Genomic DNA, 17,930 nt, shown 5'->3' on the forward strand with positions numbered 1-17,930 from the left:
GGGGGGAAAGGGAGAAGAGACGGAGAGAAGAGGGGGGGAGGGAGGAGGGCTGAGCAAGACAGAGCAGGACGGTGAGGGAGAAGAGCGGACGACGGGGGAGTAGGGGCTGGGAAGGAAAATGGAAGAAGGGGACTACGGAGAGGATGTCGAGATCGGGATGGGAGGAGGGGGCCGGGCGAAGTGACCCGGACAAGGCTCGAGAACCGCGACGCGAGGACCGCGCGGCGCTGGGGCCGGATCCGGAGCGGCGGACCCGGGCCGGGAAGTCGAGGGGCGGAGGGAGGCCAGGCGGGCGCTGGGGCGGGCGCGGCGCGGGGCGCGGAGCGCGGAGCGCGGGTGGGGGCGGGGGCGGGGGCTCCGCGGGCGGGGGGCGGGGGGCGGGGGCTCGGGTTACCGCGCGGAGGGCGGGGGAGGGGAGGGGAGGGGAGGGGGCGCGGGGCCGCGGCGGCGAATCTCGCATCCTCCGCGGGGCGGCTGTGGAGGAGGCGGCGCCCCGGCGGCGGCGGCGGCGGCGGCGGCGGCGGGGAAGGACGGACCGACGGCCCGGGGCGCACGGACCGACGGCCGGCTGCCCGGAGCGGATCGCGGGCCCGGAGGCGGCGGCGGCGGACGATGCGCGGCCCCAGGCCCCGCGCGGGCGGGCGCTGCCCGGGGGGCTGACCGCGGCCGGACGGCGCCCCAGGACCGGGCGAGGGAGCCTGCGCCGCGCGGAGGTCAGTGCCCGCGCCCGCCCGGCCCGTCCGGCCGCGCCCGCCCGGCCCGTGGCCTCTCCGGGGCGGCGGCGGCGGCGCTGGAGCCGGGGGCTTTGTTCTGAGCCGGAGACAATGGGGGAGGGGGGGCCTGGGCCTGCGGGACGAGGCGAGCGTGAACGTGAGCGTGGGGGCAGGGCTGGGGGTCTTTGTGTGCGTGTGTCATCGGGTCGGGTGCCTGGCGGCGCGCAAGTGTGAAGGGGGTGTGGGTGCGGGGTGCGGCAGGGTGCGCGTGTGTGCCACCCGGGTGGGAGTCGCTGCGTGTCGCCGCGAGGTCGTGTGTCCGTGGTGTCTGCCTGGTTGTGTGTGTATGTGCGTGTCATTCCGAGGGTGTGTGGGTCAGGATGAGTGTGTGTCATGGTGAGCACGTCCCAGTCGGGGTGTGTGTGTGTGTGTGTGTTGCCTGCCTCTGTGGGAGCCATGTGTCAGAATGTGGAGGATGGGTGTGTGACAGAGATGAAGTGAGACAGAGACAAAGAAACTAAGGAGGAGAAGTAAAGAGAAACAGAGGAGATACAGGCAAAGCCTGAAGTGGAGGTGGGTCACCCAGGCTGGTGCTCTGAGTTTGTGTCCACCACGCGTAGATCACAATCTTGTTCAGGGGACAGAGGGAGGTCACCACAGGCCTGGTCCCACGTGGAGGGGGTGGGGACAGAGAGCTCTAGAAGCACAATGAACTCAGTGTGGCGTGGGTTGGGACAGCAGCCATGGGGTCATAGGCCAGAAAAATATTGTTACTTATGTCAACTCCTCAAATACTCACAGGGGACACAGTCATAGCCCCACTCAACACACAAGGGACACAGTCCTAGGCAACACACATCCACAAGAGATGCCTTCACACACCCCCAGGAAGCACTGTCAGAGCTAACAACATACACCTACAGATGATGCTTTCAGGAAAACACACGCTCACGGCAGAATTGGTGCAGCCAACATATTCCCACAGGATCACTGTCGGGAGACACTATTACTGCCAGCACCTCCCTGGAGACACTGGCACAGCAATGCACATCCAGTGGATACACCCTCCCAGCCAACCCATCACCTAGATTATACTTCACCAAAGCTGCCTGTATAGAGCAGGTGCCCCAGAGACCTGACGCTAACAGGAGGCTATGCTGCAATCACCCTTACCACACACACACTCGCTTGTACAACCCTTAGGAGACACACTCTCAGGTGACATGAATGCACCAGAAGCGAGCTGCAATTCCTGGACAAGTTCCCATTAACTTATGATGCTCACACCATTAGTCCTTCGCATCCACAGACTTCCCAGGTTTAACCTCTTAGTCCCCGAAAACTGGAGACCTGATCAGTCTTCCCCTCACCCTATAAGCTGCCATGATTCTAAATGTCCTAATATCTCAGCCTCACCATTTCTTGAGCTCCTTAACTCTTGTTATCTTCTTCCCTCCCAGACCACTCTGTAGAACTGGTCCATCTTTAAAATTGTAAACTCCTCCATTCCACTCTCTGCCCATAGCTTCCTATGTCCTTCCAGCTCTCAGATAGATGCCCTCACTCATACTTATACTTACCCTTCAGCCTCATAACGGCCTCTTGCACTTGACGTCTTTGCTTTCTCCTGATCTGCCCCTTTCTGGCTTTGCGCTTTCCTTCCAGTTTACATACCCAGGAATATCCCTTCAGACGCTCCTTGGCCATTCTGTCCCATTGTCCTTGAGCCCATCCATCCCATAAAGTCTCATCCCAAATTCTCAACCACACCAGGTGATACTAATATAAATTCCACCCTCAACTGGCTCTCCATAAATAAATAGGTGACAAATTTTCTGTTTTCTTCGTACCCCTTAACCTCACATCCCTCACTCTATTGTTTACAGCAGACTAATTAGTCCACTGGTTCATTCATTCAGCAAACCCATATTAAGTACTTCCCCTGTGCCAGGCAGTGTGGGTGCTGGCATTACAAGGGTGAATGCTCTTTGCCCTTATGGAGCTTACAGGCTATCAAGTGAGTGCTGTAACATGGCAGCACACAGCAAGGAAAACTAAGCCAATGTAGGAGGGACAGAAGAGGCTTTCTGGAAGTGACATTTAAGTTTAAGCTTAAACTTGATGGATAAGTAGGGAGTCAGCCAAGCAGAGGAGAGGTAGAGATGAGGTGGATTGGGTAGGGAATATTCCAAGCCATGGGAGCAAGCATGGAAAAGTCACTTGTAACAAGTATTGTATGTCTGAGAGGTAAAGCAACCCAGTGAGCCTGGCACTAGTAGCATGATGTGAGGAGAGGTGAGAAAGTCCAAGAGAAGTAGATAGAGAGTTAGATCATGCAGTTCTTGTCGGTCATAGAAAAAGACTGTCTGACCCCAAAATAATGGAAAGTCGCCCAATCATTTGATACGATCCGATTTGGTTCAGAACTACCAGTCTGACCCTGCGGAGACTGAAGGGCAGGATCTGAAAAGGAGGATGGTTGGCTGTTGCAGGAAGCCAGGAAGGGAGAATGCTAACCTGAACTGGATTGGTGGCAGCAGAGAAGAAGTAGGTGGTTTCAAGAGTTGTGTAGGCAGCGGAGTCAGCAGGGCTCGGTGGCAGAAGGGGTATGGAGGTTAAAGGAGAGGGAGGCAATAAGAATAGACAATCTGGTCTCACTCACTGAGAAAAGTGAGGCCATCCAGTTTGAATTCCCTCAGCTTCCTGCCTTCTCCCTCAAATTTTATCTGCATTCTCCTCAATCTTTTCTCCTTCTCTCCTATAATTACAAAGAGGTGTCTCTTCTATATAAAACTACTTCATCCATCCCCTCCTGCCTCCATGTTGACCTCACTCAACTAATTATGCTATGTCTTATCCATGTCTCCAGTTTCTCCCTTTATATCTGTTCTTCCTGTGAGCACACACAGAGCCTCCAGTCTCCCTTGCCTTCCTTGACTTGGTAATCCCCTATGTGCTAAGTGCTCATTGGGGATTACCAACCACTTGGTGTGGTTGAGAATTTGTGTTGAGACTTTGTGGGATGGGTGGGCTCAAGGAAAATGGGACAAAGACTGGCTAAGGAGTGTCTGAAAAGTGATCTCTCACTCTGCTTCATTGTGAAAGGGTCTTATGCATGGAGCTGTACTCACTTCCCCTTTACTCCTGTCCTCCCAGGGTAATGGCTCTCCTAAGAGCAAGTGACGTCTCACCTGCCAAATCTAGAGGTTCTTTTCACAAGTCCTCAACTGCTTGACCCCTTGGCATGGTCTGACATAGTTGACCATTCTTTTCTGTTTGAGCCATTCTTGTTTTATAGCTCCTTAGCCACCGTTTTATTCTATCCACATTTAGTGAGCTCTCAAGTGCCAATGACACTGCTAGGTGATGGGGATACTATGAGAGAAGACACTACTCCTACCTTCAGGAAGTTTGAACCTTGGTGGAAAAGACAGGCAGATAAACAGATAATTACAGTAGGATGAATTATCCTCCATGTATCTCCATGGAGGATATGTATCTCTCTCCCAGAGCTCCTCCTCACTGTTCCTTCTCATTCTGCTTTGAAGGCTCCTTTGGGGAGCCCCTATATGTACCGTTCCTTACAGTTCTGGCTTGGATCTTCTCATTATCTCACTGTCTACACTCCTCTAGATGATCCATCTCATTAATTCCCAAAGCTATAATTATCACCTATATAGGTTGATGACTCCCAAATATCTACCTCTTCCAGACCTCTCTTCTGACTTCCAGACCTCTATATCTGCTTCCTACCTGATCTTTGCTATATAGCTCACAAGCCCCTAAATGTCCAAATCTGAACTCACTCCTTCCTCCCCCAAATTACCATCTCTACTCATTATCAAGCTACAAATCCAGAAATTAACTGCAGCCAATCCCTTCTCCACATGTCTTTTTTCCCAACCCAGAAAGTCACTGGAACCTGCCGGTCTTACCGCCTTTCCAGCTCTCTCTGGCATCCCATTCCCTTTGCTCCATGGCCTAGCTACTGAACTCACCTCACCATCTTTCCACATAATCTACTGCAAGAGCTTCCTAAATCGTCTCCCTAGGCTTCTATTCTTCCCTCTTCCAATCTGTTCTTTTCATTGTAGCAAGAGGGCTCTCTCTCAAGTGCGAGTCCAGCCATGTATTCCCTGCTCAGTATTCTGCAGTGTCTTTCCATTGTCTTGGGTGAACTCTCTACTTTAGTGAGGCTTATGAGATCCCTCATGATCTGGCTCCCCCCAGACTCCCCAGCCTCATCTTCATTTCCCTCCCTTCCTCACATTGCAAGTTCTAGCCATACTGAATTCTTTGTAGTTCCTCAGAGATACTGGATTCTTCCATGCTTCTGGCCCTTAGCACATTCTGCTCTCTGACCCAAAAGCCCTTCTCTTCCCTCTTCCTCTGGCTAGCCCCTTCCCATCCTCAGATCTAGTCCCAAACCCTGCCTTTCCTGACTCCAGCATGCAGACTTGGGATCCTCTTGTCTCCCTGTTATCATTGCCTCTTCCCTGTTCTGTCTCTCTGACTGGGCTGGGGCCTCTTGATGGCAGAGTTGTGTATTATATTCCTGATGTCCCCAGGGGCCCTCCACATTCACATTCGTGGCAATAAACAAATAAATGAATAACTGAGGCCTCTCACTGCACATGCCTCACCCTCATTCACTCTTTAGAACACTGACATCTGGTCTCAGCAGCCTACATAGTCGAGACATTTCCACACATACCCACTTATCCCACTGGAGACATTGCCACTCCCCTCTCCCACAAACTATCCTTCCTCACCCTATGCCCTCCTCTCTGCCTTTCACCTGGGCTTCTCTTTTCCTGGCTCTTCTTCCTCTCCCTCTCTGTACTTTATTTCTTTTATTCAGTTGGCAAATTATTCAAGGAGCACCAGAAATTCGCAGATCCAAATATTTTGGGCTAGGTGCCTACTGAGGTTCCCAGAGGGAGAGGAAAATGAGGAAGCTGTGACCTGCTGTTAGATCACAAGGCACTATAGTGCCCACCTTCCGCTCTGCTCCACCAGGCCCCCTTCCTTGCGTGGTGCCATAGGCTGCTTCTCCCTCCAACACTCCTCACACACACCCACGCTGGGCCCTCCCAAATCATAACACCCTTGGCCCTGCCCCTCCCCATATCAGGTTCCCAGACACTTGTGCCCACTTCCTCTTCCCTATCCAGCCTATCAGTGGTAACAGAAGCAAGACTGGACTCTCTGATGCCCTGGGACCTGCAAACAAAAGCCCTTCCCAGAGGTTTATGCTGTTGGATCCCATCTTCTTCCTGGTTTCCCGCTGCCTGCCTTTCCTTGGGCTCTAGGGTCCATGTCTCCTGGGTAACCCTCTGACTCTAGGCATTTCAACTACTGACATTTGGGAGGGGTTACTACTCAGTTCCTGTGTCCTCTTGTGAGAGGGCACCTCCTCCCATCAGTCAATCTGGAACCCCCAAGCTTGAGTCAGGATGCCCCTCTGTGTTCGCTTGGCACACTAGAATGTCCTTGTTTATGTTTCTCTCTCTAAGCTGCTCATAGAAGGAGCTGTTTTCTCTTAGAGCCTAGATAGCACCACTCATTTGGTTGGTGAGGAAGGAGGAGGGGAAGGAGGAAAGGAGAAGGATAGAGGCTACCCCTCTGATCTACCCCTCTACATCATTTGCCACCTAGGTGACCTTAGCTTCTCTGAGCTCCCCTTTTCTTGGGTGAAAATGGAGGCAACATTAAGAGAGCTGTTTGAGAATTTAGAAAGAAAACTACTGTTAAGTGTTCAACTGTTAACTTAGTTAATTTTACTCCCGACATCTCCATCCCTCTACTGTGTTCTCCTGCCCCTCAGCCTCCCACTTCTCTAAACTTGTGCTTCCCTCTTGATTTCTCTGGGTTGCTGCTATTTCCTCACTTCCTCTGCTTACTCCAGCCTCACCAGCCTCCTCTGCAGCCCAGACTCTGATTGTCAGGGTCAGACCTTCGGAATAGGCCCTTGCTGCCCATCACTAACATCCCTTGCTCCCTCATCCTTCTGTGCCCTTCCCTGCCTTACTTGTGAACACCACAAAGGCAAGGAGTCCAATCTGTCCAAGTCACTGCTTTATCTCTACTGCTTAGTTTGATGCTTAGCCCCTCTTCAATAGATACTTGTTGAATCAATCAATTAATGAATCATTTCACATGCATGCCCTGAGCTTGCCTCTCCCCATTTTCTCTTTGTCTCCTAGAGACCTTCAAGCAACCTCTGATCCTCCTCCTGTCTCACCACCTGGCTCCATGCCCACCTGACCTTCCATGCCCACTGCCAGAGTTCCTCTCCTATGGCAGAATCCTTCCTGTTGTGCTTCATCAGAGCATTCGGAGCCTTCCAGCAGGGAAGCAATCCAGGGTAACCAAGCACTAGCTTTGGAGCCGTGTCCCACATCTCTCTGCTACCCGCTGAGCCTCAGTTTCCTCATCTGTGAAATAACACTTACCTGATGGTTTTTCTGTGTGACTGGCATACAGCAGTAGCAGCTGATATTTACTGAGCCCTCACTCTGTGCCAGATGAGTGCTGAGGTTTTGGTAGCATTCTTTCATTTAACTCTCCTGTCAAGCATATAAAGTGGGCATTTTAATCCCCACATTACAGAGGAGGAAACTAAGAAAGGCTGAACAACTCACCCAGGGCGACACTGTCAGTGGCAGAGACAGAATTTGTGCTGAAGTTCGCCTCACAGCAGAGCCCATCTTCTTAATCATGCCTGTGCACTTACAAAGCAGGAACTGTGTGCCAGACACTGTTCTAACTGCAAACACAGTGTGGTGAGTATTCTTATTGCCCTTATTTTATAAATGAAGAACTAGAAGCACTGAGAAATTTGAGTGGTTTGCCAAAGGTGACACAGCTAGAAAGTGTGAAGCTGGGCAAAAAAAATTTGGTTGGCCCCTGAGTCCACATCTTCACCACTATCCTGTCCTGCCCTACTGTGATATATTGGCTCCCTATTGTAGAAGTGTGGTGTGTATTGATGAATCAATCTATGCTGACGTCTGGTCTATGGTGAGTTGTTTAGTTGATTTATTCTCTATCATTCCCCACTGCAGGAGGCTTGCACCCTTCGGACTCTCCTGAAACTATTCTCCCCAAATCTCCAGTGAACTCCTTACTGTTAAAATCAATGGCCACTTTTCAGCCCTCATCCTATATGAAGTCTCAGCAGCCCTGGACACTATCGATCCCTCCCTTTTAATATTGTTGAAATATTCCCTCCATTAGCTTCTGTGATACTGCCTCCCTTTTTCTCCTCCAAGAAGAAGAAAAGTCTTCTCAGTCTGCCCCCTAATGTGACTCCTCCTTAGGGTACTGCCCCAGACTCTTCTTTCTCTGTACATCCTAGCTGATGGGTCTCTATACCCATGCTTTTCATCACCCCTGGATTTGTCCAAATCCCTATCTCCAACCCAGACCTTTCTCCTAAGCTGCAGACCTGCAAATCCACCTGTGCCTGGGACATCACCATGTAGGGTTCCCGATAGGCACCTGAGAAGTGGCTTCTCTCCTCTGTGGTATCCTAATGGCACCACTGTAGTAACCAGGCCATAACCCTGGAAGTCAGTCTGGGCCCTTCGATTCCCTCACCTTTCCCCGAAGCATTAGTGACCAAGTCTTGTCAGTCTCACCTCTTTTATCTGTGTCTTCTTGGTCCCACTGGTACTGACCTAGGCTGTCACAGACACCTCATACCTGGTTTCCCTCCTCCCATGGGTTCTCTTCCTCAGGTCTCCATTGTCTTACTAGGATTCCCTCCCTCCAGCTCCCCTGTCATTTCTCCCTTTCTCCATCTCTCCCTTCTCCCTGCATCCCAGGCAGCATGGAGTGCATAGCTTTCAGATCAAACTGGAATTGTGTTAACCCGGGAAAGTTGTTTCATGCAAAGCCTGTTTCCTCAGTGGAAGGCTTCTGTAAGGAAGTGTAAGGAACACCTTCCTTACAGGGTTGATATGATTAAATGAGATACTGTCTGTGAACTCCCTGGCATAGAGCCCAGCACACCATAAAAATTCAAGAAAGAGACTTTCCCTCCACTCAGATCTGTCCCCAGCCTCTCCCTGAAGTGGCTCCTAGGAAGTGAAGGACACAGCCCTCCCATGCTATGTTATCTCGGGGATACCCTGAAAGCCAGTTTGTGTGCTTTCTCCTCCCTCCTCCTCCCTTCCTGCTTCACCCTCCTCTCCTCTCTGCCCCCCAGCACAGCTCTGCCTCCCACCTCTGTCTACCTCCCCACACCTCTCCAGGTTAGCTCTGCCTGACTCTGACTTAGCTCCCATCTCCGTAGTAACTGGATCATTCTCTCCTTTGCCCTTTGCCACACGTGCTCTCTCCTTTGTCACACTAGCGCACTCTCCTGCAGTCTTGCCCCCCCCACCAGCATTCTCAGTCTCGTCCTCTCCCCTTTATGCCTGGCCCTCCCTTGCTTACCAAGGCTACCCTCCTCTTCTGCCATTTCTGCACCAATCTGCCTTTCTAGTACCACCCCCCCCCCACCCTGTTGTCTTTCTGGTCCCTGCCCCTCCCTGGCCCTAGGACAGGAAGTTGAGGGTGGAGGCTTGGGCGGTGCCAGCTCCCCTAGCCTGCTTCCCTTCTGTACCTCCGCCACTCCTCTGCTTCCTCCTGGAGCACCCCCTTCCCTTATGGCCCCCCTACCACTCCCCCCAACCCACCTCTCTTTCCTCTCCCATGTTCCCCCTGCTCCCGGGTCCTGTAGACACAGGGGCTGTGGTGGGGGGAGGACTGACATCACACTGCAGGCCCCAATGAACAGCCTCGCCCCTCCCCCTCCTAATGAGAACCAGCTGTGGTTCCAGAGGCCCAGATGTGGGGCTAGAGGGGGAGAGCAGGATGGAGCCAGAGGACAGAGCAACAGGACCGGGACAGTGAGGGCATGCAGCAAGGCAGAACTGGGTGGAAGAGAAGTGACTGATCTGGGGGCAGAAAGAAGATAGGTCTGGGCAGGAGACAGGTGGACACCTAAAGCCAGATCTGGGGAAAGGGACAGGATAGGCCTGGACAGGGAAAGAGACAGGAACAGGGAGGGGGAGCAAGTGCTGGGGAAGAGGCAGTAAGAAGCACTGGACAGATGGGGAGATGGTGCTGAGAGGAGAGTTGGAGAGAGGATGAGACGGTCTCTGGAGAGAGTCTGGAGTGCGAGTTTGGAACTGGAAGCTCTGGAGCAGGAAGTGGTGAGGCACAGTCCAGACAGAGGCCCCAGGGACCTAAAGGTCACAGCTGCAGCCACAGAGCTGACCACGAGTGCCCCAGCAGCATGTGTGAGAGCATGCCTGTGTGTGGGTGGGTCTGTGAGTGTGTGTGCACGTGCCTGCCGGTGTATCTGTGCACACATGAAAATGCATCTGTCTGTGTATGTGGGAGGGAGAGGGTATGTGAGTATGCCTGTGTATTTGTGTGGGGTAGGGGGAGTAAGTGTCATGTGAATGTGCCTGTCCATGTGAGGCCTGTGAGAAATTTGTCTTTCTGTATGCAAAAAGCATGCCTATGTGTGTCTGTATGCCTGCATGTGTGTGTGGGGATAGGGGGGATAGGTTCCATGGGAATGAATATCCCTATCTGTGTGTATGAAAATATGCTTCTCTGTAAGGAGAGGTATCTGTATTGGCAGCATATATGTTAAAGTAGCCCCTGTCTACATAGGTATAAGTGTGTTGAGTGTCTATATGTGAGTCTGTGCACCTGTGGATCCGGCTGTGTGTGGATCTGTGAAGGTTGGAGAAGGGGCATCTGTCTGGGCCTGAATCCCTCCTATTCAAGGCTGTTCATTCACCTGAGCTTTTATCTCATACCATTCATACATCCTTTAATTCAGAAAATCTATTGATCACATGCCATGCTCTGTGCTACACACAAAGGTGAATGAGATACAATCCTGGCCCTCAACATAGCTGACATTCCGTCTCTAGATGGGCAGACAGAAAACTATAATAACAGTAATAAATATGTTGATCCCACTATTAGTTCTTTCCCCACCAACCATAACAGATTGCTCTTCACTGATTGACTAAATGAATAGGACTGACTCTTAACCCTTGACCCCTAACCAGTCTCTAGGCCTAGATCCCTGACCTGGGCCCCTGGGCCATCCCTGTACACTCAGCCTCTACCCCCATCCCCCCAGTCAGAGCTATGTTCACTCAGACCTCCTTGTTCTGAATTCCTCTGACCTGCTATCCCACGTGGCAGTTCCATGAGCTCCTCAGACTGCAGTCTCCAAGGACAGGGGCCTTAGTGCACACAGAGAACCCCAGAATTCTGAAGCCAGGACAAAGGGATTCATCAGAGATGGTGTTGGGAGCTGCTGAAGAAGCATCTACCAGATGCTCAGCTCTGGGCTCTCTGCTTCCATTGCCTCTAATTCTCACAGAATCATATGGATTAGGAAAATAACTGAAACTCTAGAATCCCTGCTCTTTTTATTGCCTCACACAGGTGGGAGAGATGGGGGTTGGAAGTGTTAGTGAGAGGTCAGAAACTCCCTTGGGAGGACAGGAAGTCCTAAGTAGCAGAGCTCATATATCAAACTGGAGGACACACTTCTGTAGCCACGGGCCTGACTACAGTGCATCAGGAGCACAGGCTCACACTGTCTGTGTCCATCGTCTTGAGTTGGCAAGTTCACAGACATTTCTATCTGTGTCAGCATGTGAGTGTGATGGTGTAGAATTATGAGGCTCTGACCATGCATTCAGCACCAAGTGCCTGCTCACACTGTGCTGGACAAAGACCAGCTAAGACTCTGAACTCGCTGCCCTCGAGGAGCCTGCGATTCAGGGCTGCTGTGCAGTTTACTGTCAGTGTGACCAATGGCAGTGGGAGCCCAGCAGAGGGTACAAGGGGCTCCTGCAGGTGGGTGGAGAGAGAAGTCACGGAACATTCCACAGAAGATAGGACATTTGAACCAGATCTTGAAACTTGAGTAGGAGATGGCCACTTGGGAAGACTGTTTAAAGGAGATATCAGGACAAGAGAGTGAGTGCATATAGGACAAGGAGTGGGAAGGAACATGGGGATGGCTTTAGTGTTGGGATGCAGGGTGTGGTGGAAGAAAGTAAAGGTGCACTAGACAGGCAGCAGGGCTCAGATCAGTAAGTAAGTAAGTAGCTTCATATAGTAAGGAAGCTGTACTTTATCTTTCAGGCCAAAAGTTTTATCCCTACTGTCCATGAACCCCCCAGAAACTGCAGACACGGTTTGTGTGTATGTGTATCTGCACTTTTTTCTGGAGGGGAGCAGCAGTTTTCTGCTGTTAGTAGTGGGGAATGCATAGAATCCTATCTTCAGTAGTGATTTGGGGAGAGCTATATGGATTGCTCTAGTCAGGTGAAGATAGGTCAGAGGGTCCAAGCCTCCCTCAGGGGGAGCAGTTAGGGGCTACTGTAGGAATCAAAAGGAGAGATGACAGTGCTCAGACTGGGACAGTAGCAGTACAAATAGAGAAGAAAGGACCGATTTGAGACCTGTTTCATTGTGTTGGTCATGTTTTGATGACTAACTGGAAATCAGACTGAAGAAAAGCAAGGAAACAAGGAAAGCTTCTGAGTGGTGGTGCTGCTCATGGGATAGAGAATGGAGGAAGAAAATCAACTTCAGGAGGTTAGGGATGTGTTGTGAAGGAAGTCCAGTATATAGCTGGCCACATGTCTCCAGAGCTCTCCAGACCTGGATTGGAAAGGCATCAGCAAATAGCACACAAAAAAATTATTGATGCAACTGAACTGAAGGCACAGGAATGGATAAGATCACCCAGGCAGAATGTGGAGGAGAGTGGAAAAGGATATGGCTCAGGATTTAGTCCTGCAGAGCACCAATTTCTAAGGGATGGGCAGAGGAAGAAGAACTTGTATAGGAAATTGGGGGGCAGATAGAGAAGTAAGGTAGAAGCAAGAGGTGGGGTGTCCCCATGTGAAGCCAGGAGGAGTGGGCTTCAAAAAGCCAATGATCAGCGATCCAGTGTTCCAGAATGACCCAGTAAGAGGAAGATTTAAAAAAAGTTGATTGGATGTAGAGCATGGAGATAATTGGAAGCCTAGTGAGAGCGCTGTCACAGGAGAGGAAGCCTCACGGATGTGAGAAGTGAGAAACTGGGGGAAATGAACCAACCTCTCAGAGTGGGCAACTTCGCACAGATTCTGCTTTCACTCAGTCACCAACACCTTCATATGGGGCCCGAGGCCTCTTTTGAAACTCTCGCTCCCCTTCATCTCAGAGGCACTGCCCCTCTCGGGGTTTCTTTCTGTGTCCCTCTCTAGCTAGTTAAGGATGCCTTTCTCCAGTTGATGGTTAAGGCCAGAAATCTGCCCATCTTCCTTGACTTCTCACAATCCTTCATCTCCTGCTTTCAAGCAGTCATCAAGCCCTGCCTGTTCTATCTCCTAAGCCTTCTATAGACCTATCCACTTCTCACCAGTTTCACTGCTAACACTCATCTAAGTCACCATCAAAGCACTGCCATCACCTGGACTCTCAGAAGTGTGTAGTAGGATCTTTTCTAAGATAACTGTCCCATGTGCGTGTCTTTTGTTTTCCAAAGAGCAGTTATCTATAGTGATCAGCATAAAATGTAAGTCATATCATGGCACAGTGGCTTCCATTTGCCCTTAAAAGTAAATCCAAATCATCCATATGGTTTATGAGTTCCCATCCCATCTCATTCCCCCATCCCCTAGCATTTTACACCTCTACACCTCACACACATTGTCCCCTACTTGCTTCCAAACACTCTCAGCCCTTTCTTGACTGTAGACTCTAAGCCTTCCCACTGTCTCTTCCCTCTTCTGACTGTTCTCTGCTTTCTATAACTCCCTTTTCTGCCCACCATTGCCTAGCTAATTACTCATTAGGTAGATACTGACTTGAAGGTCACCTCCTCTGAGAAGCTCTCCCTGACTCCCTAACTATGGCAAGCCGCTCCTATACATGTGCCCTCAGAGCTGCCTATACCTCTTACAGCCCTTATCACACTTGTAATTACTTCTCTAATCCCTGAACTGTGAGCCCCCTGAAGCCAAGGACTGTTTCCTTTAGTCACTGATGTGACCAATCTCTTCCTAAATGGAGAGGGAAGTGGGGCTGAGGGAATATATATGAATTTCTTATATTATACATATATATTTATATATATAAATTAGGAAAGTTTTCAGCATATTTAAATGCTGACAGAAAGCTCAAGAAGATGATGGTTAAAGATGAAGGTTGATGATTCAGGTGAGGTTAGCAAAAGCACATGGTTATTGAGATACTAGTCCTGAATGAGAAGAGAAATGAGAAAGGATTGGCCATATTTTTAACTCCAGACATGAAAGAAGGGATTCCAATGGCATTGAGACTTGAACAATAGGAACAAAACAATCTGCTGGAGTGGGGGGTGGCTGGGGTGGGATGAGGACCTGCTAGGGAAAGACTGGAGTGGGTCCTGAGGAATTCTGAAGCAGGGGCTTCTTGGGTCCAAGATGGGTGAGCGGCAGCACAAATGCCCTAGGGATGGGCTGAAGATGCCGGAGTCTTGCTGTGGCTTAGATCCTAGTCTCCCTGGACCATTGATTCCGCTCCTCCACCACCACTATTATGACCTTTTTCTTTCTGCTTTTCTCCCAGGTCAGGAAGGCTGAGCTGGAGCCAGGGCCCAAGCTGGACCTGATCCGAAGCCTGAGTTCAAGCTGGGCCTGGAGCCTGGCCCGGAGCTGGAGCCCAAGTCATAACTGGACTGCCCTTGTCATGCAGAAGGAGGCGGGCATTGCGCCTTCCTGCACTGGCATGCAGAGCTCCAGGCCCCTCCCCTTACTGCCACTGCTGCTGCTGCTGCTGGGGACGGGGGTATCAGGTGCCTGGGGCCAGGCTGGGAGCCTGGACCTACAGATTGATGAGGAACAGCCGGCAGGCACACTAATTGGTGACATCAGCGCAGGGCTTCCACCAGGCACGGCAGCACCTCCCATGTATTTCATCTCCGCCCAAGAGGGCAGCGGGGTGGGCACAGACCTGGCCATCGATGAACACAGTGGAGTGGTCCGTACGGCCCGCGTCTTGGACCGTGAGCGGCGAGATCGCTACCGATTTACTGCAGTCACTCCTGACGGTGCCACCGTAGAAGTGACTGTACGAGTGGCTGACATCAATGACCATGCTCCAGCCTTCCCACAGGCTCGGGCTGCTCTGCAGATACCTGAGCATACAGCTCTTGGCACCCGCTACCCACTGGAGCCTGCTCGTGATGCAGATGCTGGCCGTCTAGGAACCCAGGGCTATGCACTGTCTGGTGATGGGGCTGGAGAGACCTTCCGGCTCGAGACACGTCCTGGTCCAGATGGGGCCCCAGTGCCAGAACTGGTAGTTACCGGAGAGCTGGATCGAGAGAACCGTTCACACTACATGCTGCAACTGGAGGCCTATGATGGTGGTTCACCCCCCCGGAGGGCCCAGGCCCTGCTGGATGTGACACTACTGGACATCAATGACCATGCCCCAGCTTTCAATCAGAGTCGCTATCACGCTGTGGTGTCTGAGAGCCTGGCCCCCGGCAGTCCAGTCCTGCAGGTGTATGCATCTGATGCTGATGCTGGTGCCAATGGGGCTGTGACTTATGAGATCAACCGGAGGCAGAGTGAGGGTGATGGGCCCTTCTCCATTGATGCACACACAGGACTGCTGCGGCTGGAGCGGCCACTGGACTTTGAACAACGGCGGGTCCATGAACTGGTGGTGCAGGCGCGGGATGGTGGGGCTCACCCAGAGCTGGGGTCAGCCTTTGTGACTGTGAACGTGCGGGATGCCAATGATAATCAGCCTTCCATGACTGTCATCTTCCTGAGTGCAGATGGCTCCCCGCGAGTGTCCGAGGCTGCCCCACCTGGCCAGCTTGTTGCTCGCATCTCTGTGTCAGACCCAGATGATGGTGACTTTGCTCATGTCAACGTTTCTCTGGAGGGTGGAGAGGGCCATTTTGCCTTAAGCACTCAAGACAGTGTCATCTACCTGGTGTGCGTGGCTCGGCAGCTGGATCGAGAGGAGCGGGATGCCTATAACTTGCGGGTTACCGCCACAGACTCAGGCTCGCCCCCACTGCGGGCTGAGGCTACCTTTGTGTTGCATGTCACTGATGTCAATGACAATGCTCCTACCTTTGACCGTCAGCTCTACCGCCCTGAGCCCCTTCCTGAGGTTGCACTACCTGGCAGCTTTGTGGTGCGTGTGATGGCCCGGGATCCTGACCAGGGCAGTAATGGTCAGGTCACGTATAGCCTGGCCCCTGGTGCCCACACCCGTTGGTTCTCCATCGACCCCACTTCAGGCATCATTACCACAGCTGCCTCGCTGGACTATGAATTGGAACCTCAGCCACAGCTGATTGTGGTGGCCACAGATGGGGGCTTGCCTCCTCTTGCCTCGTCCGCCACAGTCAGTGTGGCCCTGCAAGATGTGAATGATAATGAACCCCAGTTCCAGAGGACTTTCTACAATGCCTCACTGCCTGAGGGCACCCAGCCTGGAACATGCTTCTTGCAGGTGGGTAAGTCCTGCACACAGTGGGATGCTGCTGTGGGCAGGAGTGAATTAAAGGGTCACAGGGGACCTCAGAATAGAAACCAAGCCTTGCAGGTGTATTTGTTTATGGTGACTTATGTCAGAGGGTTTGATCTTATCCTGTGAGCTCCAAAGTCTGTGCAGAGGGTGAGGGCTAATGACAATATAAGAAAGCAAGGTATAAGAGCTGGATCAGGTAAGGCAGTTGAGGGAAGACTGGATCTAGAGGGAAAAGTGTCCTGTGATGTCAAGTGAGAGAGACTCTATAAAATCTCAAAGCTGTTCTGAAAGGCAGAAATGGAGATTCTGTACACCCATGTGGCTCCTGCTCCCTAAGAGAGATGCCAGCATTTATGGGGCCCTCATCCAGTGCTGGGCTCTGCTGGAAGAAACCCCCATCCCTCTCCATGGAGCTGAGCCTCGATGAGACATTTGGACTATGGCACAAGGATAACAGATAACAAGAACTATTAGTGAGATCCCAATGTCCAGAGCAAGAAGGCCTTTCCGAGGAGGAGGTGGGACCCCTGGATAGACTCTGGGAACCACAGAGGGCCTGCAAGTCAGGCCTGAAGGAGACAGAGGGGGCATGAAACTGAAGAGACAGGCCAAGGCCAGATTACAGAAGTCCTTGGACACCAAGCTTCCAAGGACTTTCCTTGGAAGACAGAGGAGGTCACTGAACTTCTTTGAGCCAGAAAAGGGCATGATCAGATTGTTTCATTTTTGTTTTTTTGTTTTTAAAGGCTATGTTTTTGAAAGTTTTAGGTTCACAGCAAAATTGAGTTGAGGATAAAGATTTCCCAACATACCCCTTGTCCCAATTCATGTATCTACTTCCCACCCTACCTGTTACCAACATCCCTCCCAGAGTGGTTCATTTGTTACAACCAATGAACCTACAATGACACATAATTACCACAAATCCCAAAAAATAGTTTACATTAGGGCTCACTCCTGATATTGTACATTGTATAGGTCTGGACAAAGGTATAATGTATGTGGCCATGTATAATGGATATGTGTAATGACATGCATTACATTATTATACACAGTCATTTCACCATCCTAAAAATCTTCTTTGCTCTGCCTATTCATCCCTCCCTCCTTCCTACAGATTGTTTTTTTAGGAAGCAACTTGCCTTAGGGGTGAAGGATGGATTAGATCAGTGGGTAAGTGATATATTCAAGAATTAACTTACCCACTATAAGCTTGGCACTGTGCTGGTCTCAGAGAATGAAGAAAGGACATGGTCTTGTTCCCAGGCAGGTCCCAGTCTAGACAGGGAGACACATCAGTAAGTAGTGCTGGCATCAGATGGCATATGAAGCACTGTGGAAGCTCAGAGGAGGGGACCTTTGAAGAACCAAGGAGACTTTGCCAAATGGATTATATAGAGTATATGGATGGGGATTCCAGGCCTCCAGAAAGAGCTGCAGAAAACTGTGACTTTCAGGTGAATTCAGGTGACTGCATTATTCAGGTTGGCCTCAACTGTGCTGCTAAGAATTGCAGAGAGATGAGACAAAATAGCAAAATAGTAGACAGAGACCAGATTACAGGATTTGACTTTGTCTTAAAAATCATAGGGGTCCAATGAGGGGCTCTAAGCAAATTTGATATGTCATTTGGGAAGATTGCTTTGGCTGCATCATGGAGTA

General features: G+C 51.2%; 1 protein-coding gene and 1 long non-coding RNA gene across 3 annotated transcripts in view; one reads left to right on the top strand and one right to left on the bottom strand.

Moving 5' to 3' along the window:
- The first annotated feature begins 634 nt into the window (after positions 1 to 634).
- DCHS1 (dachsous cadherin-related 1) overlaps positions 635 to 17,930 on the top strand; it is a 34,770-nt gene continuing 17,474 nt past the window's right edge. Inside the window, exons 1-2 of one of the 2 annotated variants that reach the window (XM_077866673.1) lie at positions 635 to 713; positions 14,343 to 16,250. In XM_077866673.1, coding sequence (XP_077722799.1) covers positions 14,463 to 16,250 — 1,788 coding nt within the window. In that variant the 5' untranslated portion in view covers positions 635 to 713; positions 14,343 to 14,462. Of the gene's footprint in view, positions 714 to 7,099; positions 7,499 to 14,342; positions 16,251 to 17,930 lie in introns of those variants that run through there. The other variant, XM_077866674.1, reaches the window with a different exon arrangement.
- LOC144294760 (uncharacterized) lies at positions 7,031 to 9,204 on the bottom strand. Its single transcript, XR_013362120.1, has 3 exons — positions 9,156 to 9,204; positions 7,358 to 7,482; positions 7,031 to 7,282 (listed from the first exon to the last, which is right to left on the bottom strand). It is a non-coding gene; the product is annotated as an uncharacterized LOC144294760 (long non-coding RNA).

This window comes from Canis aureus, chromosome 23, assembly GCF_053574225.1.
Source record: "Canis aureus isolate CA01 chromosome 23, VMU_Caureus_v.1.0, whole genome shotgun sequence".
In the NCBI taxonomy this organism is placed as follows: Eukaryota; Metazoa; Chordata; class Mammalia; order Carnivora; family Canidae; genus Canis; species Canis aureus.